At 39.0% G+C, this 21,072-nt stretch overlaps 1 protein-coding gene across 2 annotated transcripts; it reads left to right on the top strand.

Annotated features, from left to right (window-relative positions):
- The first annotated feature begins 3,854 nt into the window (after window positions 1–3,854).
- On the top strand, window positions 3,855–20,004 carry hectd2 (HECT domain containing 2). 2 transcript variants are annotated; one of them, XM_030774527.1, is made up of 21 exons: window positions 3,855–3,932; window positions 4,968–5,094; window positions 6,172–6,310; window positions 6,423–6,525; window positions 6,946–7,035; window positions 7,175–7,239; window positions 7,341–7,386; window positions 8,512–8,621; window positions 9,419–9,567; window positions 9,713–9,836; window positions 10,269–10,365; window positions 11,135–11,242; window positions 11,641–11,773; window positions 12,201–12,289; window positions 14,195–14,353; window positions 16,286–16,360; window positions 16,491–16,578; window positions 16,710–16,816; window positions 19,183–19,298; window positions 19,602–19,745; window positions 19,884–20,004. In XM_030774527.1, the coding sequence occupies exons 1-21, from the start codon at window positions 3,855–3,857 to the stop codon at window positions 20,002–20,004; spliced, it is 2,268 nt and encodes a 755-aa protein (XP_030630387.1). The 2 variants fall into 2 exon arrangements, with proteins under 2 accessions (XP_030630387.1, XP_030630386.1); XM_030774526.1 differs by having other exon boundaries at window positions 3,855–3,936; window positions 4,951–5,094.
- Window positions 20,005–21,072: the final 1,068 nt, after the last annotated feature.

The raw sequence follows: 21,072 nt of genomic DNA, 5'->3' as shown, positions 1-21,072 counted from the left end.
TTTTCTGGGCTTATCATAAAATCTGTTCTCTCATCTCATTCCTTCATTTCTCCCATAGCTCACCTCATGTGCTTTAGCTTCCAGAATACCAGTAACCCCTTTTAACCAGCACTTCTTGATAAAATGTACCCACGGACTAAAGGATGAAAAGGAAAGGTGCTCTTGCCCTTTCACTACATAAAGTTGACAAAAAGCTTTATCCACAGTTTCTGAATGGTGGTAATACAGACTCGTTTAGAACCATTAAAAGAAAAAACAACAAACAAAAACAACAACAACAACAACAACAACAACAAAAGTAACGCTTGTTCTATTGAGTTACATTTTTAATATGACATAGAGGACGTCTCTGGACTCAAATAAAGCAAAGATTTAATGAAACGAAGAAAGCCCCCCCAGGGAAATCAGTGTATGTATGAAATGAAATGAGATAACAAATAGGGATAAAAGAGAACAGATAATCATTTTCACAAACACGTCCCTCTGTGGATGTTACATCACAGCATGGAGTCGCACAGTCTGGAATGACGGTAGTCACGAGCATAACGTAATGAGAGGAATGTTAACCATGACGGTGATGAGCGTATCCCGATACATTTCCCAATGGATTTCACTCCAGCTATAGTTTTATTTACGCACTCATGCTGTTGAGCTCAGGTAACATAAGGTAACGCACAAGGGACCCAGGTATCACATAAGAGTCATTTCCTAATCCTCGTGGAGCGATGGGCGAAAAGGCGAGAAAAGATGGTTCGAAGAAGCATCAAAATAGTGTTTGGAGCATGTTCAACACAAACAGCTCATTAAATGTTAAGAGATTATTGTTATGACTTACAAGTGCTTCAGTAGCTTATTGTCACTTTCCTTGGTTATTTTGGATAAACCAACTGTCACACTTAAAATTAAACCTACCATGCCCTTGTACAATAACACCAAGATAAAACTAACACAACCACTGTTTAGACACAAATCCTTACACTGAAGTATTGCTTTTATTTATGCTAATAAATCAAGTATTGTTTTTTTTATTATTTATGCTATATTTCTACCATAAAGCAAGGAGCTTTTTAGAGGTGCATTCACACACTGACTCACTCAGTCCACTGGAATAACATAGAAACATCTTCTTTTCACAAATGAAGAATGTGAGAAAAACAGTCAAGCTAAAAAAAAAGGTTGAAAAAAAAGGGGGGGGGGGGCTCTGATTGTAATCTACTAAAACCTAAACTTATTCATCATACATTTCTCGTGTCTGTTGTTCTCATGTATGTTTTGTATCTGAGATAATGTGTTTAATGTGAAGTAGCCTGTCACTCACACATTTTGTTCTCATTAGCCTTTTGACACTGAACAGACAGACCCTCACAACCAGTCTCGTCCATGGCAGTACCTCATTTGAATTTCAATGCTGCCAAGAACATTGAGGCCTCATTGGCCTGTAAAAAAAAAAAAAAAAAAAAAGGCTCGCGGACCGAGTTCTGACACGCTTTGCATTTAGCTCCAATAAAATGAATTATGCAGGCAGAAGTGTACTCACATACATGGATGTCTGCAGTACAGCTCTAAGGTGTCTTCATGGAAAACCTTGTAAAGCTTGCTTTTATTAATTAAAATGTTTCAGATCCGGTTTCAATGTCTGACTGGTAATAAAAAGCAGTATTTTAAAATGTGGTAATCTGAGGCCATAAACATATCAAACCGTAAAGCACGGGTACTCACCCATGCCGAAGATGTAATGTCATGGTGACAGAGTGAGCCATTCCACAGCGGTTGCATCCACTGCTCTGAGATGCCAACGTTATTCGAGCCAGGCTCCATTGCTGTTGGCCTGAGGAGTGTTCGTGTACACAGTCACTAGCATTGCGGACGGGAATTTTTGTCAGGCTGACGGGCTGTAACAAGCAACCTGATATTGTCGGGATATGAGGGACGTGAGGGGAACATTGCAGTCTGTCATCAGATTTATTGTAAAACAAGCACTGCCGGATATTTCTTCTGAAATGTAAGATGTGGTCGATTTTATTAATTAAAATGTAGTGTGGACATTCACTGATAGAGTGTGAATAAGACATCTGACGGGTGATATTTAAAAGAACCAGTGATCCTCATTTGGAAGTACTTTTAATGTCAAGTGTTATGTCGACTGTTCTCCTTAACCTTGTGTGTCAGATATATAATCTTTATTGCTCTCTCCCTTACGGAAGGTGCAAAGCAAGCAGAAGAAACTTAGTCTTATTCTTGATTTAAAACTTTTAAAGGCGTAGTTTGTCTGTTTCAAATAAACATTCACTCATTTTCTTGTTCATTTCTCATTCATGTTCTACCTCTCTCTCTCTCTCTCTCTCTCCCTATCTTTGACCATACACATAAACAAATTGAGCAAAATCAAACAAACAAACAAACAAATTTTTGTAAATACAAATGTTTTGTAATTGGTCACAACACAGATGTCTTCTATCCCAGTGTATTTCCTTGTGAGTTATCTGGATACATTTAGTGTAATTACATTGTACAATATTTTTTAATAATTAATGGAAAAACAAGAAACACCCACATATTAGAGCAAACCAAAATCACATAATTAATCAGCAGTAAAAATAAAGAGATGTCCTTAATTGCAACAGGACATTTCACTCATTGCAACCAACACTACAACTCTTCAAAAACAGCTCTCTTTCTCCACCTGCTGGCTGATCTGCTGGCTGGGTGTGAATGTGTGTAAATGTGCCTGCATGTATATTTGTAAGTTGAAATGTGCATTGGGTGTGTGCGTGTCTCTAAATCATCGGTAATGTTCTGTTGTTGTCACTTCCAAAATCACAGCATGAGAGTAAAAACAACAATTAAAAAGTAAGCGAAAGCACATTTAGATAAACAACAAAAATGGATACTGTAAAGATGTGAAATCCAATTTGATAAAAGAATGATTTTTGCAAATTCAGAGCAGGTATATATTTGTCTGCGTTTAGCCTTTTTAAACATAAATATTCCCATGTACTTTAAAGGTCATGAAGAAATAGAAATAGAGAGAGGAGAACAGGAGTGCAAAAACTATGAAAGACTTCAGTGCCAAGAGGGGCCTCTGCTGACGCACAGTGCCCAACAATCCTCTGATTAGCCCCCTGAGACAGACTATAATTCACAATGCGCTCTCTCTCTCTCTCTCTCTCTCTCTCTCTCTCTCTCTCTCTCATACATTCAAATTTCCGTATATTCTACCGGCATTAGTAATTCATACTTAAAAGTCCAAACCTTTAAAATGTTTATGTAATGTAATACATACGTACGGAACATAAGGTAAATGCTTTCTAACGGTAACCTGAATTCTTAGAGAGACCTCATTGGACGTAAGTAATAAATCTGACTCAGCAAAGGGGCGCACAACGCAAACCAGCCCCTCTCTTACGTAGTGTTAGCGGTCGTATCCAAGTTCGTAACTACAAACCTCATCCTCAACAACATGGCGCCAGCATGCAGCTGGATTGCAGATAGACGCCAGGGCAGCATTTCACCAAGTTAGATAAGTAAGAAAATTAACGCAGCTTCGCGTAGACTTTTGACTTTTTGAGTTCATTGATTTTATAATAGTTTTTGTTATTTGTCTTTTACTGCAACAGCATCAGTTTTTAATTATGTTGACTATTCAAAGACTCACCTGTTTATCGTAAAGAACAGACCGTACTGGCTTCGCGCTGCAGGGACCGTTATGTTAAATATTAATATTAATATCTAACTTTTCAAAGTTAAACTTCAGGTTAATGTAGGTGGACCGAAGTGACCGTTTTCAGAGTTCTTTTTTTTTTCATAAAAACAAGCCATATGATTGATCGGAAGAGCAATTTTCATCAGAGGACATGCATGTAAACATGAGTGAGAATAATTCTCCACTGGACGAAAGGGACAGAGACAAACTTCCTCCTATTTTGAACCATGTAAGTTTTTTCCTCTATTTACTTTCTCCATTCTTCGTCCCTTAGGGATTCCTCAACTTAATTTGAACTTATTATGAGATTGGTGTGGTTCAGCTTTGAGTTAATTGTGATGTACAGTTTTAAAACTGCTGCACTTGCTCATCTCTTCGGTTGTGCTTAGGCATTATGTTGTTAACTAATGACTAAGAGTTGTTCATACCAATTTACGTTCAGCTTACACAATAACTTTCCTGACCAGCATCCACGTGAAGTAATGGTTTGTTGCCACTGCAACATACAGACAGCATCAGTATCCCTGTATTCATAAAGTGTACTTTAAATTTGGCAAAACAAATAAGCCACTTATCTCTTTTTGGTTGATTAATAAACAGAAGGAAATAAAGTCTTACAAGCATTCCTGATTGAACTTAAGGGTGTGACTTTCTGGTCAAAACTTACTGCTTTGTTATGTAAGGCGCCAGTCAAAATATCCTCTCTTACTGACTTATTGAGAGCAGTGCCTTAAAACCTGCAGCATTTTAAAACATTCTCGTGGTACTGGATAATACATGAAATGAATATACATACAGAAAATAGTATCTTAAATACCATTTTAATTAGGACATATTCGTTCAACAACAGTATTTGTTATATCTTATGATGAACATAATAATGTCATTGCGTACAAAGTAGTGATAAATGTATGATATATATTTTTGAAACCTTGGTTCACCATCAGTCCTCTAAGTATTTATGGAAGATGAGATAAGATGAAGATAAAAAGTGGAGTTGAGGTCATTGAACGTCTGATGTAATGTGATTGCTCTCCACCACCTAATTCTCACTGAATACAGATGTCTGGCTTTTTTTTGGAGTGACTTCATGCGTGTTAAATCTAAGTCTACATTTTGCAACTCATTTCACCTCCCAAGTTTGTGTCGAAAGATTTGACGATTTCTCTTGTGGGATTCTTGTTCAGCTAATGTATTTTCTTTATTTTCTGGACATGTTTTGTAAATGCTGAAACGCTGAATGTGAGTGCTGATCCTTTGGCAGAGTTTGGATCGTGGGTCAAAGCTACCGTTTTCCTCATGTGGAAGCTTCATATCTACCTTCAATCATAAGAGAGAGACAGGCAACCATAACCTCTCCACGCAGCTTCTTGTACCTGCTGTAAGACAAGGTTAGACCTTTTTTTTTTTTTTTTAAATCATATCTAACGTAACCATAACAACACAATTCTACATCATCCTACATCACAGCCTCGTCCTGAGAGCTTTGTTAGTTACGTCCTAGGTAATTAACGCAATGACTCATAACTAGATTTCACAAGGTAAATCGTTTGTGCGCTTGGTAGAATATAACTAGTATATATTGGTAAGTTATTAAACTTTTTGAGAGAAATGTACATAAAAAGTTGATGTTATCGGTTTGGTTAAGAAAGGACTAAACAAGTGACCCAGAGAAAACTTTGACGTTTAATGATATGCAGACTTGTTTTAGATGTAGACATCTATTTTATTATTGATGCAAAAAAAAAAAAAAAACTCATTGCATTTCAAAGTGATCCATTCAGCTGCTTTGAATTAATGAACACTTCAGTACTTCAAGCAGATGTGTTTTGCTTTCTTTGTCACTGACATCAAAGATGTTGTCTGAGACTTGAGGATCAATGGATTACACAGGCAAAGCCATTCACGTCTTCCTCAGACTGTCCTTGCAGGGATGAGTACGAAACACAGAGTGATGAATCGACCTCTTGGATGCTAGACAGTGAAGGGTTCTCCATGGGCTGTTACATGGTCTCACTTATTCATGCAAATAGAGTGGACTAACAGCAAATACATGGCCTAATTTATTCTGTGTAACTACAAGTTTTTTCCATGTTCACTGTCTCGTAGCATTTGGTTCCCCTTCACTGGCTTTAATTGATTAAGTTAGGTGAACAGGAGCAAGGACAGCTTCACTCTCTGGAAATACACAAGTCCTTTCCGTTATTGTCAACATCTTGAGTTAATGGTGACTGTTGGTTAGCAACAGTTGTTAAGGTGATAACAGGAACTGGGCTGTTGTCTTCGTGAGGATTATTATGAATGATGGTAGTGATTTACTTTTGATTGATGGCAAGCTATGTGAGACAAAATTATATGGGAGCCTAAGTTGTGGTGTTCACTGCCTGTTTCTGTGTGTGTGTGGGTGGGTGGGTGTGTGCCTGTGTTTGTGCGTGTGTGTGTGTGTATGTGTGTGTCTTTATCTGCAGTAAGAGAACTCCCCCCAATATGCCCAGATGTTAGACAGAAGCAGCGAATCTCCATAGACATTCTCCCTCCAGAAGTAAAAGCCCGCTTTGCCTCAGACCCGATCATCCCCATCCGGACCAAGACTGCCAAAGAGTTTCAGTATGTCCTGCCCCTTTCCTCTTCCTCTCTGTTTCTCATCCTTTAAAAAATCTTCTTTTTTTTTTTTTTTTGGTACAAACTATTTTTCCTTTAACTAACTCTCTGTGTCCAGGGAAGATATGGAGAGGGCTACTGTCTCAGGTGACTGGAAACAAGTCCATGATTTCTACTTGACTACGTTTGGCTCCTTTTTGGAACTGAATGCTGCCTTTAAGGTGTGTGTTCGATAAAGTAAATAATTTCTTTTTTAGTATTTGAACATTGAGTTATTATCGGTTTACTAACATGGCTTTACTGTAATTATTTCAAATGACTAAGATGTCAGATATACCTTAGGTAAGGGGTGAAAAGCTGACGCATGTTTACAGTATCATTGTGAGAGAAGGGGAGAAGGGGAATGCCAAAATGGGTTTTGGCTCTCCTAGTGAATGAATGAGTTCATTCAGAGAGTTGTAAAAAAAAAAAGGAAAAAAAGGAAAATCAGAACCTGCGTATGGTTTCTATAGAAAGTGTTATTCCTGTGAGAGGTGAACTTTTTAGCATCTATTTGATCATTTATTGCATAGGAAAAGTTGCCATTCGTTACATGTGTGACTGCAAGTTCTCCAACCCTTTTTTTTCCCTCTTTATTCCAGAAAGAAGCAAACGCTCCATTCAACACTATAGATGACTCAGGAATAAACATTAAATTTGTTAATGCTGTTTATGATTCCTTACTCCATACGGTATGTTCGGTACTGTATACAGGATGTGTTAAAGGTTATAGATTCAATCATGATGTGAAAAGAGATACGCTGCTTTGCCATCTTGTTATTTCGCTCTCTTATTCTGTGAGAATTTAATTAAAAGAAACTTATTCCACAGCCTCCGGAGACACAAAAGTCGGTCCTAAAGGGAATCATTAATAGCTTATTAAGAGAGTGGAAAGGGTGAGTGTTTGTTTTCGCTCCTTTCGCTCTCTGGGAATGATCATTTTAATAGAGAACAACTGTCAATCCGCCATCTTAACACTGTCTTTGTATCTTTATAGACCTCGGACAAAAGATGACTTGAGGGCGTATTTTATTCTTGTTCAGGTAAATGAAAAAATTTCGTACGTTTACACAGTTTTTCACTTTGACAATATTTTGGCTGTTTAGCCTATTTATCCTTAGGTATTCAAGTAGTTACTCTCTTTAAGAATAACGACTTCGTTAAATGAGGGTCTCTTTCCTCCCCTCTCTAATAGCCAAATCCATGCCATGAATAGAAAACTACCTCCATTATATAACTGGAGGACATGTGGTACTTTTCAGTAATAGCAGCAATTTCCTCTGCCAAAGCAAGCCGGTTATCTGCACGCAAACCTATAGACGTGAGCCTTGTGTTACACGATCAGACTAATCTGTTTTTTAAAATCCCGTTTGTCTCTTAGGCCACATTTAACACTGTAGTTTCAGAGTGAACTGAATCAGAGAACACAGGAAACTCTTGATCTCCTCTCTCACCACATGCTCCATTGACTCCAGCCATAGCTGCAGTCAGTCAGTCTCGACGCTGCAGATATATAGTGAGCTAAGTGTTTACTTCACACATGACCAGCATGGACTGGCTCTGCATTGTCCAAATAAGGACACAGCCGCTGGATTCAAGTCTGAGAAAGAATGGTGAGGGAAAAGAGATTCATAAGAACAGGGGAGGTTTTCTTGGTTTTGGTTCAGTTATGGTTTTTGCCTGGTTTCAGTCACTTTGTGTGATTTTCTTTTGTGGCAGGGGGGAGTAAAGATTTGATGGCGGTTGAGGGTTTTTTTTTTTCTCTTTTCTTTCTTTCTTTCTTTCTTTCTTTCTTTCTTTCTTTCTTTTTTTTTTTTTTTTATAAACAGCAGCATGTTTTGAGGTTGGGCTGCACTATAGTTAGCTTATGAGGTTATTTACCTCCAGGCCACTGATGGGCTCTTTGACCTACATTTCTTAAGAGGACACGGTGAAATTGAAAGGCAAAGGTAATTATTGGGCTGATGTGTCTGCTGCTGATGTCAGTCGGCTGCTAGTATTATTTGCCTTTCTGTGCTGGAGGAACAGATGAGCTCATGTTGGAGTGGAAAAGGCTGGTTTCCGCTGTAATGCCACTCTTTATTAAAAGCCAGACTTCTGCTTCGCTCTCCACGAAAGTTATATTTCCTTTTTGAAGTGCGCTTAAAAAAAGCCTCTCTTTGTTGCAGAACCCACAGTATACCAGCACAGCCACATATGTCATCTATGCACACTTACTGAGGCAAATAGCAGCTTTGGCCGAAGCAGACCACCATTTCCTGATGCACTGGTTTAAAAAGTGAGTCTGAATCGTTGCCTCATGTGACATCACTTTGCATTATAAGAAACATGGAAGAGCAGTTTTCTGAGTAAAACCATTACACTCTTTACTGATTAATGTCAGTAACGGTATGCTATACATTTTTTTTTCTAGCATTTTAGCATTTTCTAGGGGTAAAAGCAAAACGCTTTTAAGTTATGAAAATAAAATGACACTTTTTTTTAAATGATATTCTGTTCATTGTGTTTTACTTTGATTTAAGAAATATGTAAAACACCATGAAAAGAATCTATCCGTAATTTATTTTTAGCGATCAGTAATTCTTACTGTTGAATTGCTATTTACAACACCTTTAATTTGCCTATATCAAACATCATAGAAAACCACAAATAAAGATGTGACCAAAATAACACATTCAATTAGAGAGCCATATGAAAGATAATAAATGAAATGGAAACATAATTTGGGGTTTACTGCACTAGGCTATAGAGTCGAGAGCGATAGAGGAACGTGACCAGCTCTGTATAGCTGTTGGGCGTGTTTTGTTGACTTAAGCTGTGGATCCTTCCAAAAATGCTGCGTCTCAGAGGCTTTAAGTCCAAAACGTGGTGAGGTGGAGAACTGGATAAAGCCAAGATTTCAGGGTGGTTTTCCTGACCATCCATCATTTATGATACACTGCTAAATCTCATAGATCTACTCTCAGTCCGTGGTGTATAATACATTAAACCAGTCACAGTAGGTTTGCTGATATAATTTAAGAGGTGGGATGATATCACTGATGCCTTCGACTGAGTAGACGTGTTATATCTCAGGCTCTCTCAGAAGCGTTTCAAACAGCTTGTGGACCGCCTTCAGCTTTTCATCACCACCCGCCTGTTCCCAGCCAAACCAGAGGAACTGCCACCAATGGCTAAATGCTCCTGGTGGATCCCTTCTGCTACCAAGGTTCTCTCTCTTCTCAGTGAGTACTCATCCTGACTCGCTCACTTCCTTTCAAAGAGTAGTCCCACTGGAGGCTGCCTGTTGTGTTGAAAAGCAGTAGCATCCTGTCTAGTCTTCCAACGAGAATGAACAGAAATTCTGATCTGGTTTTGTTTTCTCATTAGATGCAGCAAACAGCATTTCATCTCCTTCGATCATTCCGTTTGCGGATTTCTACAATCTCACTCTGGACCACATTGACTTCATGGAGGACTACCAGACATGGCAGACTCATGGAAATTCAAACAGGTGTGGCTGCAAAATATCATTCTAAAAAGAACACCATGCTATACGTGCTTAGCCAGAAACAATTTCCTCCTGCCCACACATATTTTAGTTCTTTCCAGTTAGGTTTTTTTTTTCTCTCTCTCTCTCTTTGCCTTTGCAGCAATTGGTTTGTTGAAAATAATGAGAATTTGAGCTCCCTCTTGTGTTTACAATCAGCAGTGGAACATTGTTTACAGATGTCAACAGCTTTTTTGGAACACTCTGGCCAGAGGTCAGATTATATTGACTGTGTGTTATTAACTTAAATTTTCCTCAGTTTTGAAAACTGTCAGAGAAATATGGCCTGTTCTGAGAACATTTTCTGCACCACTTCCTGTAACGCTCTGTTGTGGAGAGTAAATTTTGACCACGTCCATTTGAATATAATTGTGTGTGTCCTACTTTCATTCTCAGATTCACTTTCTGCCAATTTCCCTTCATCTTGTCCACTGTGGTGAAGAAAGCAATCATTCAGAGAGATTCAGAGCAGCAGATGATCAGTATGGCCAGGGTGAGAACTCATCTGTGACAAGCGGCATTTTTGATTTTGTCTCCAGCCATATAATGTTGACATCAGGTCTAAGGGACATTCATTGAAAAGGGTAACTACTTGATGCCAAAAAGAAAATGTTGATTTTCATGCTTACACTCTTGTGACAACAAATACAGCCCCCCCCCCCCCCCCCCCCCACCAAGAGAACAGATTTTCTTGCTTATTTTCAAGATATGTGAAATGATTTGTTTGATTTTCCGTCTCTGTGCCAGACGTCATTTGTTGACTCGCAACTCTGTTGTTAGTTTTTATCGAGCAATATTTTTCATGAACAGTGAATTCCTGTACCCTTCCGTTTACACTGGATACCTTCGCAAGATTTGAAACTTGGTTCACAGTGGGAAAAAATAGCTGCATTCCTTCAGTTTTATCTAATGGGAAGAATCCAGCGGTTCTGTTTCTAACATGAATGACCCAACACATGATAAATAACCGCATTACTAGTTCATAGAAGACACTATGTACCGGACCACACTCATAGGCGTGGTCTGCGTTGGAGCCAAGGGAGCGCCTGTTCTCTGAGCTATCTCTTGCCAAAAATGGATTTTATGAAGTTGCTTAAGTTAAAAAAAAACAAAAAAAAAACAGACACAAATAAACAGCGTTAAAGCACAAACAAGACACAAATAATCTCAGTTAAATAAACACTGTGTATGGTTTAGAAAACATTATTTCTGCTTTGGGAAGGCTGAATGATAATAATACAAGCTGTTCTTTTCTTCTACAGCAAACCCTGGTGGACAAAGTCTCTCGCAGACAGAGGGTGGATATGAGTCTCCTCTTTCTGAACATTAAAGTTAGGCGTCTGCAGCTGGTCAGTGACTCACTGGATGAGGTAATCCCATTAAAGCCAAATATGTGTGCTTTAGAAACCTCTCTGTCTTCAAGCCTCAGATGTCTCCACTAGCTTGTTTGAATCACTGAAAATATTTACTATACTAATAGAGAAAATAGTAGTAAAGCTTGTATGTGGTATGGTACTTAACACCAGCAAATGATTCAACATGACCGAGAGCGTGTACATTCTGTTCTGGAAAAGTATTACTATGGCTTCATTTGGAAAAAATGGCCCCGCTATAAATGTGTTCTCTTTCTCTCTCTTTCTCTTTCTCTCTCTCTCTCTCTCTCTCTCTCTCTTTCCCTTTCTCTCTTTCTCTCTCTGTCTCTCTCTCTCTCTCTCTGTCTCTATCTCTCTCACCCTCGCTCTCTTTCTTTCTCTTTTTTTTCTAATAGCTTTCGAGAAAGCGAGCAGACTTGAAGAAAAAACTGAAAGTGACGTTTGTTGGAGAAGCAGGGCTGGACATGGGAGGCCTTACAAAGGAGTGGTTTCTTCTCCTGATTCGACAGATTTTTCACACAGACTACGGTGAGACAGGCAGGACAAACACAACACATTGCTCTGGCTCTTTGCCAGCGTTCCTATATGTATAGCAGCTGTGCCTGAGCTTCCCACATAGCTGTAAAGTTGCAGGAATTTACTTATATTGATGTATTCCCAGAAATACAAAAACTGTATGTACTCTAACCAAAATAGGGCTTTCTTAGTATCCCTTGGTCTCTTTCAGCAAGTCAGTGTTTTTTTTTCCAGCGGTACATGAAGTTCCCATGTAATGTGTGGTTTTCATATAATTTTCTTATGTTCAGCAGTATAAAGAAGGATGGAACTCATGTACTAGTTTTAGAATCATTCTTTAGTTTTGAATAACATGTCCGGCGTGTGTTTCAACTTGTGTGTATTTTGGTTTAATTGTGTGACTTAATTTTTTTTTTTTTTTTCATTTTTTTTTCTGCAGGCATGTTCACATACTTGAAGGATTCCCAGTGCCACTGGTTCAGCAGTTGGAAGTGCGACAACTGCTCAGAGTTTCGACTGGTGGGCGCTGTATCCTTTTATTTAATGACATGATTTACTGTACTAAAAGTTGTGCGCAGAGCGAACTTTAAATAGCCTTTAAAGATACTGTAGGGCTGCACGTGGAAGAGATATTGCCACAATGTATACTTAGAGACCATAAAGCCTTTCCGTCTTTGTGCTGTGTGCTGGAGTTACACACCCACAGTTGCAGTTAGCTTTACTTCAAGTCAGTGAATGTTGTCTAAATCTCTCAAAGACACGCTGAACTTAGCTGTGGGCTAAATTTCACTATCAGCGGGTATTACTCACTCACTCACTCACTCACTCGCTTATTATCTAAGCGGCTTATCCTAATCAGGGTCGTGGGGAGTGCTGGAGCCTATGCCAGCACTCACAGGGCGAAAGGCAGGGAAACACCCTGGACAGGTCGCCAGTCCATCGCAGGGCCAGTGGGTATTATCCATTGAAAATCCTTGTCTAGATTTAATTTGTGCTCTGATAAACTAACCCTAATATGCATTCTAAACAGTCATTCAGAAAGAATAGAGGAAAAGAAAGCTTGAAAGCTTGTGTTTTTAGTATATTTTTGCGTAAGAAATTTTGATATCATTATCAGTTTTCACTACAGAATCTCTTAATGGAATTACTGGTAAGATATACCAAAATATTAGTAACAGTAAAAAAAAACAAGATTTGCAAAACATGAAAGAAACTCCAAAACTATGAGGTCATAAACAATGTTATAGGCACTGTAATTTCTCGTTGTCATTTCCTCATTTCGTTCGCATCAGGCGTCCTCCCCACACTTAACCGTAATCCCGTATGACTAAGAACTGTAATTAGTAGACTTTTCATAACAGCTTAAGTGAAATGTAGTCACACAACTATCAAAGGATTTTTTTGTTTTTGTTTTTGTTTTTGGTTTTTTTGTGCAGCCACGGGATATTAGATTCAGCAAGTGGTGTGAGAGATCCTGGGCACGTGGCAGTGCCTAGCAGAGCGTCTGACTAAATCTGGCCACGCTGCTTTACAGAGACATGATGAGTTAGACACGGTGGCAGCCAACCACTCCATGTCCTGCATTTACCCCTCTAATTGTCCCCTTTGGCTCTCGGAGCTCTGTACATGTGGCTGCCAGTCAGCCAATCCGGTACTTAGCATGCCTGCAGCAGAGAACACAGAAAGCACTGTGTCTCGTGGAGTCTCTTTTCACTCAGCAACAGAGAACTGCTGTGTCACAAATGAAAAAAAAAAAGAAAAGAAAAAAGAAATAATGGCTTTGTTTTGTCTCGTTTTGGAAAGCCTTAGGCTCCATCCGACTTGTCTCATCACCCCCAACCCCTCATGGAAATTTCCCTGCTGTCTGCCCAGACACGAGCTCCCGCCCTCGCGGGCTGCTGTCGAACGGAGCCGAGCGTTCGGTGAGTTAGGCGAAGAGGCTTTTTTTTTCCGCCGCTCTGGCATATGGGGAGCACATGGAGCAGATATGTCAGCAGCAGCTGTAAGCACTTAAGTGCAGACCTCCTCAATTTTTCCTCTCAATGTATTCCACACCTGTTGGGTCTACTTCCCTTAAACCTGATACAAAAGGAGAGAGATCTCAACTGGTCCGTCGACCGAGCGACGATCTCTGCAGATGATGTTGAAAATGATAAGGGGTATATATGGATTGTTGACATGAAATTTGGAAATGAGATTTGGTTAGGGAACAAATGGAAAAGATCAGCCGCGAATCAATTCGATGCAGCAGTTGGGACTAACTTGAAGGCTTTGTTGTCTTCTCTCTCTCTCTCTCTCTCTCTCTCTTTAAGCCTCAGTTCTCATTGTCCTTCAGTTGGCTCTTTTTGGCAGGTGTTTCAGATGATTGATTGTGTGGTTGTATAGAGCCAGTGATTTTCTAAAGCTGTGTACACTTAACCTAAACACTCTCAGCTCATGGGTCTGGCTGTGTACAACAGCATCACTCTGGACATCCGTTTCCCCCCCTGTGTATACAAGAAGCTGCTGACCCCACCCATTGTGCCTTGTGACCCTGATACTCCTGTCGGCATGGCGACCCTCACCCTGGATGATCTGCAGCAGATTATGCCTGTATGTACGCAAGCTGTTACTCAAGTCTTTGATGAACACTTGGTTTTATTTCGCTCATCTAAATAAGGTGAAGGTTTTGCATTCCACCAAAGACCTCGCTCACCATGGACAGATAAGAGCGTGTGATAGAGCAGTTCAATATGCACGTGCCACTTATACTTTCAGTGCAGTATATCATAACACGTTGCACTGGAACCTAAGAACTTGATGTGATATATAGCAGTACATGGATGCAAAGCCAGTGTGCTTGAACGGTGCGTTCGTTCTGGTAAAGGTTGTAACCTTTTCGTGGCTCTGGCACATTGAAACGTATTCAACAATCTATACTGAAGAATGACATCGGCCTGAGAAAATGACATTATGTCAGAAGGCTTTAAAATAGCTTAGACAGTTTGTTCACACTCCCACAGTCTCACTGAGTCACCAGTTCCATTCTGGTTGTCCAGTTGCCAAAGGAAGATTAATCTGAGTCAGGTATCGAATCTCACTGTTCCAAGCCTTTAGACAGCAGTGACAGATTCCATCTCCGTAGTGTCACCAGCTGCACTGCTGATAAAGCTCTCTGAGTCATCCCAAGCCCAGAATACCGTGAGAAGATGACTGTTTTTACATGCAGAAGTCTTTAGTCCTCTCATTTTTAATCTCTGATTTTATTCGTTTTAAAACTTTATTATTGTAATACTCCAATTCAGTTCTTTTCAAAGGAAAATATACAGAATATTACCTTGCTGAATAGATCCGAATGGGCAACAGACATATTAGTACAAGTCAGAAGCAGTAGTGAAGATGGAATTAGCAATAATTAACAATAATAGGAAGTAGTAGAGGTAATAATATTCCCTTTTGAAATGATACATTATCATGATTGTATGGCTGCGTGATATGAAAACACAGAAAACAACGTATCGTAAATTGCACATAATACATTGATCAAGAAAAAGAATTTGTGACATTGCTGTGCCAACTTGCTGTCCTTCCACTATCTTCCACCAGAGGGCTGTAAAGGTTAACTATTCCTTTGTATTTTTAAACCTGTAGTTTAAATCTTCATTTTAAATCTTAAAAGTTATATAAAATCCATTCTTGAATGGACAGAAACACGTATTCAACGTATCTCTAAGCTAAATGTTCACAATTTTGAGTGTCAGTGTAAAGTTTTGCATTATTCATGTAGTCTTTGGTTGTGCTGGCACGGTCATGCTAAAAGTAGCCAGATGTTCCATTCTGCCAGAGCTGCTTACTTACATAACCACCTCAGGGCGTTGTTTGCTTCCTTGTTTCATACTTTTTTTTTTTTTTTTCCCAAAAGTAATGAGGAGGTAGATTCACTATAACTACTGGCAGTCCTTATTTGCAGAAAAACAGAAAGAAAAAAAGAAAGGAAGAAAAAAGAAAAGGGGGGGGAAAAAGAGAATGAAATAATCCCACATCTGACGTCAAGCAGTACAAAATGTGTGTCAAATCTTTTCCACAGCCCTTTTTTAAACAATATTGCACTGTTAGTTGTTGTGAGATGAGGATCAGAGGGGCTTCAGATGGGTTTAGTTTAGTTTTCAAGCACATGAACTCAATGAAAGGTGTTCAGAAGTCATTAGAAATGAACATGTGTTGATTCAGGAGAAACACTGTCACACATCCTCTGGATGCTTAATTCAGTATGAATTGCATGAATAGACAAGTCACTGTATTCATAAGAATGACGTCTGCTGTTTAGACTTATAAACTGTACTTGCGTCAGAAATGAAAGCTTTTAGACATTAAGGCTTTTATGTATAATTTTGCATTATTGCAGTATACAGTTGCGCGTAAAGGAACTATACGTTAGTCAGTACATTGATTTGCATTTGAACATTTTTATTCTTGATGTGTTTGCATTGTTTGCATTGTAAACTTGTAATATTGTAATTATGGTATAATGGATTTGTGTTTTAGGATCTTGCTCATGGCCTTGGAGAGCTCCTGAGCTATGAGGGGAATGTTGAGGAAGATTTCTGTTCTACCTTCCAGGTCTGGAAATCTGGTGCAACTATTCCATCGTCCAAGTAGTTTGTATATCAGATGTGCTGTGACTCCAGAAACATTTGAGAAATGGATAAAAACAATTCTGTTGTCTGAATCTGCATGATCATTTCTCTAGGTTTTCCAAGAGGAACTAGGGGTGGTCAAGTCATACAATCTTAAGCCAGGGGGAGATAAGATTCCCGTCACCAATTTGAACAGAAAAGGTGAGTTAACTCGAAGTTTGAGGCTAAGAAGCATATAATTAAAAGATGAGGCCCTAATGAATGGGTTTCTGTTTGTAGTGTGAATTGTGTTCCCTCACAGCTGAACGCTTTTTTTTTTTTGGTCTCTGTAGAGTACGTCCAGCTATACATTGATTTTCTGCTGAATAAGTCCATCTACAGACAGTTTGCTGCCTTTTACCATGGCTTTCACAGTGTGTGTGCATCAAATGCTTTGATGGTGAGTGTGCCATTTTTTTTTCCAGGTTATGAAAGCAGGACTTAATTATGTGTTGTCAAGGCGCAGTGTGAGGAAATACTTTTTTGAATCGTAGCACAGTTGTGATCAGATGCTAATTATGAACTCCGAATCTGTTTATCAACTAATTATCAACCCCTAGTAATTTCTAACATGCAACTTATATCAGTGGAGGACTCTAGAATTTTCCATGACTTTCTTTCAGGCAGCTTTGGCAGTGAAACAGTGCAGCAGTAGGAGCTGTTGAAAGTGAGCTGCGTGTGTGTGTGTGTGTATCTGTATATGTGTGTGTATATATGTGTGTGTGTGTGTGAGGGAGAGAGAGAGAGAGAGGGAGGGTAAGATAGAGAGAAACCGTGTCTGTGCGTATGTGTCGGTTTGCGCGTATGTGCTTTTAAAGGCGGTGAATGTCGATGCAGAGTCAGCCCCCACCCCCTCTCTTGGCAGTGACTGGGACTTTTTTTGTGAACTCTGTCTCCACACAGTATCTAGGCTTCCTGAGCAAGCGCTGGAATGTGTGTCACACTGGCCTATAGACAGAATATGTGAAGACCCACAGAAAATGGCAAGCCTTACCCCCTCTCTCGCATATCAACTAGAGGGTTAACAAAAGAGTCATTTTCCTTCAGAACTTGGAAAACTCTGGACCTCTATGGCCCAAGACACTGAAGCATCCTTTGGGTTGCGGAAATTTCTTGTTCTAATGAACTGCGGAGTGTCTGACTAGGGCACTGGTTGCCCATATACAGGCCAGAAGATTTCTACAGCTCAGCACTGAAGCTGGAAAAACTAATCACTTTGACTGTAGGATTACAATAGCCTCATAGTATGTTTACCAGCCTCAGTAGCGTCAGTAGTGGAAATTTCCATTTGCATTTCGTTACTTGTAACCTATTTGTGAGCAGACATTGCTTCATCAGCAAAAAAACCTATCTGGTTTTATTGTCTTTACCTCAATCAAGAATGTGTATCCAAGGCTGCATGTTGGGATCAGCACCAATAGCAACCACAAATATTCTTTCGAGAATCACTCAGTTATTTTCCACTCGGAGCTGCAGTTTTTCTTTCTGTCTTTCTTTATATGCTTATTTATGTATTTGTTTATATTTGATGCATTGATTGCAATGCTGTAACATGTTTTAGTTTTGTCTTTACACAGCCATATGTTTATTGCACTCTTTGGAACATAAGAAAAGCTTAAACCACACAGTGTTTACTTTGTAAATGGCAGGGTGAGATTATACTTCCCAATATGGTATAAACAGCGTCTCCCTAAGGCCTGCCTCGGTCGTAAAACTTGCAGGAAACAAAGTGGTACAAAGAACTGGTTACATGCTGAACTTTCCAAAAGGATGGAAATTTCTGGTCTCATTTGGCTGTTCAGTTTTAATTTTTTCTTTAATGTTCACTGATCTGCAACATCATTAATTGTGTCTGCCTTGGATTTTGGGAAATGTTTCATATGTGCACAGTCGTTCAATTAATAGCCTCATGCCAGCGAGACGCCGAGGTGAAAACTAAGCTTTTGGGGCCTTTTTTTGGCTCTGGTCCAGTATATGGAATCAGTTTTCAACCCACCTTCTCGCTGGCTTGGTTATGCAACAGTTGTCTGTGTCCTGGTGGGTTATGTAAGCGGCCCAGGGACAGTAATATCTCACTCGGTGGTGCTGGCCTGGTGTGGGGAGCGCTGAGGGTTGTGAGGGGTGGGACGTGGCAGATGGGTTTGGACTGTTTCAGACTCTTTTATAACTCCTTCTTTATCTGAACCTTGTCATTTGGAATGGTTAGTCGAGAGTTGCTCTCCAAGATATGAACGTGAACGTGCAAAGCGCATGTGTCTACCAGACATTGTATTTTGAATAAGAATGAGCTTTTTTTTTTTTAATCTTTTATCTTTGTATGAATATGATAACAGCTTTCACATTATACATTTTAGTCAAGCACCGGCATATGACTAGACTGATATTGAATAACAATCAACTTAAAACTAAAACAACACTTGAAAATGTTCTGTTACTTTTTGAAATTTTAAACCAGTAGAAAAAAAAAGTTAATTAAGTTAATTAAGTTAATTAAGTTTAGTGTTTACTATGAAACTGGATTAGTTGTAGTTGAAAATTGTAAGGAGGCCAGTTTGGGACTGTTTCCCTATTTTAGATATTTAAACAAATTAAGAAAAGTTCACATTTTAAGTTTTTGGAGGCATGCAGTGAGAATTTTAATCATGTTTTGTCCGAAGACTATCACTACAAAATGTTGAAATGCGAAACGGTTAATATATAAATAATGATTTAGGTTTATTATCAATTATAAAAAACACGATCTTGTTTTGTATGTTCTGGTTACAGCTGCTGAGACCAGAGGAGGTTGAGATACTTGTTTGTGGAAGTCCAAATCTGGACATGAGCTGTTTGCAAAGGCTAGCACAGTATGAAGGCTATAGCAAAACTGACCCCACCATACGGTACATGACTCCACACCATGTCACATGTTCAAATTCTGTGCTGTCCATAACAACTGTTTCACTTAACCTTTACGTCAAAATCGAATTAGGTAGGATATGTATGTCACTATCAAATGAAATGGTATGTATGTATGGTATATGTTAATAAACACATATGCTAGTAATAAACAATAAATTAGTTACATAAACAAGAAATTATGCTTTGCTGTTTTGCTTACTGTTAAACCGACCAGAGGGACAGAATAATGGATGCAAAAACATTTTGACCCCTAATCTAATGTTTGTTTTCTCACAAAACCCCAGAGCGTTCTGGGACGTTGTTCTGGCATTCCCTCTGGAGCTGCAGAAGAGACTCCTTCATTTCACCACAGGAAGTGACCGGGTCCCTGTTGGAGGAATGGTTGACCTCAACTTCAAGATATCTAAAATTGATGTCTCAACTGACTGGTAAGTCACTTGGGAATGGTTTTTATTCCCAGAGTGTCCCCTGTGATACTGGTTATATTGAACTGCATCCAATACACTGACATACCCTGAATGCGGAAAATTAGTCTGCCATATTTATTATTTATGATTTGTCCCCAGGTTGCCCGTGTCGCATACGTGTTTCAACCAGCTTTGTCTACCTCCATACAAGAGCAAGAAGGAACTAAGGCAAAAATTAACTATTGCCATTTCAAATGCAGAGGGCTTTGGCTTGGAGTGAATGCTTGTAATTTGTGAAGATGTCGTCAAATCAGTATGTTGCTGACGCACAGTAGTTATTTTCCAACATAAGTTATGACGCATTCTGTTAAAACAGCTTCAGTTTTAGTAATATTAGCCATTAGATTTGGCTATGATGATTTGTAAGAGATATTTATGTACAGTATAGTAGTCACCTTATAATGAACCAGGATTCTTTAAAGGAATCCAGTTTATCTGTTTGTCTTTTATCTTATCTTGCATGTTGTTTAAGAGTAAGCCCCCAAATATGTGGATTTCTCTATGTCAGTTACCTGTATATAGCAGTTGTAATGCTCAGAAATATTTTTAATATGTGACTATCATAGAATTTCTGCATATGACATCAGTATGTATCATACTGGACAAAAGAATTCACGAAGTAGTCAGCAAAACTGACAGCTACAGAGAGCTGTTTGAATAAATATCGATACCGTTTAAGTACCAAGTGTAAAAGTTTAACAAGGGTCTCCTCTTATGTAATCAGAATCAGTTGTCTGGTTAGGAGGAAGAGAGAAAGTAGGTCAGAGAGGGGCTTGGTCTCCTTTAAAATAGCTCAGCAGCTATTTGTCAAACTGGCCCTGCTGGAAGTTCTTAAAGAGACAGTACTTATTTTCCTTGGGAGCAACCTCTGCTCTGTCTGATTGATATGCTTCTGTGAGCATATAGACTGCATGTCTTTAAAGACCAGCAGCAATGCATCTGTAAATGGTACTTAGATATGTTGGCAAATATGTGTTTTTTGTTCTTTGAAATGACACTTTTGCTCTGTATATAGTGCAGTGAGTATCAACGACACTTTCTCAACCTCCCTTGAGTGTGAAAGGAATAATGGAACAGCTTTTGTGTTAGTCAGAATGAGTGATTTACATGTGAACTAACCACAGCTAGACAGTAAGTTTGTGATGTTTCTGCAGATTAGCTCTTACATAATAGCAGATAACCGACACTAGACCATGAAATAATAGCAAATAACAGGGAGATTAATTTATTTAGGAGTCTGTCTGTTAGTGTTTCAGGTAACAGCACAAATTAATTAGTTCTGATAAGA

This window comes from Chanos chanos, chromosome 5 (assembly GCF_902362185.1).
Source record: "Chanos chanos chromosome 5, fChaCha1.1, whole genome shotgun sequence".
Lineage (NCBI taxonomy): Eukaryota > Metazoa > Chordata > Actinopteri > Gonorynchiformes > Chanidae > Chanos > Chanos chanos.
Note: the sequence above shows the minus strand (reverse complement) of the source record. Positions and strands in the feature narration are given on the sequence as shown.

Excerpts from the sequence above, each read along its gene's own strand:
- hectd2 (XM_030774526.1), top strand. The coding sequence starts at position 3,855 with ATGCATGTAAACATGAGTGAGAATAATTCTCCACTGGACGAAAGGGAC. Across the intron at positions 11,243-11,640 it reads TCAGTGACTCACTGGATGAG|CTTTCGAGAAAGCGAGCAGA; the intron begins GTAATCCCATTA and ends TTTTTCTAATAG. Across the intron at positions 16,361-16,490 it reads ATTTCTGTTCTACCTTCCAG|GTTTTCCAAGAGGAACTAGG; the intron begins GTCTGGAAATCT and ends TCATTTCTCTAG.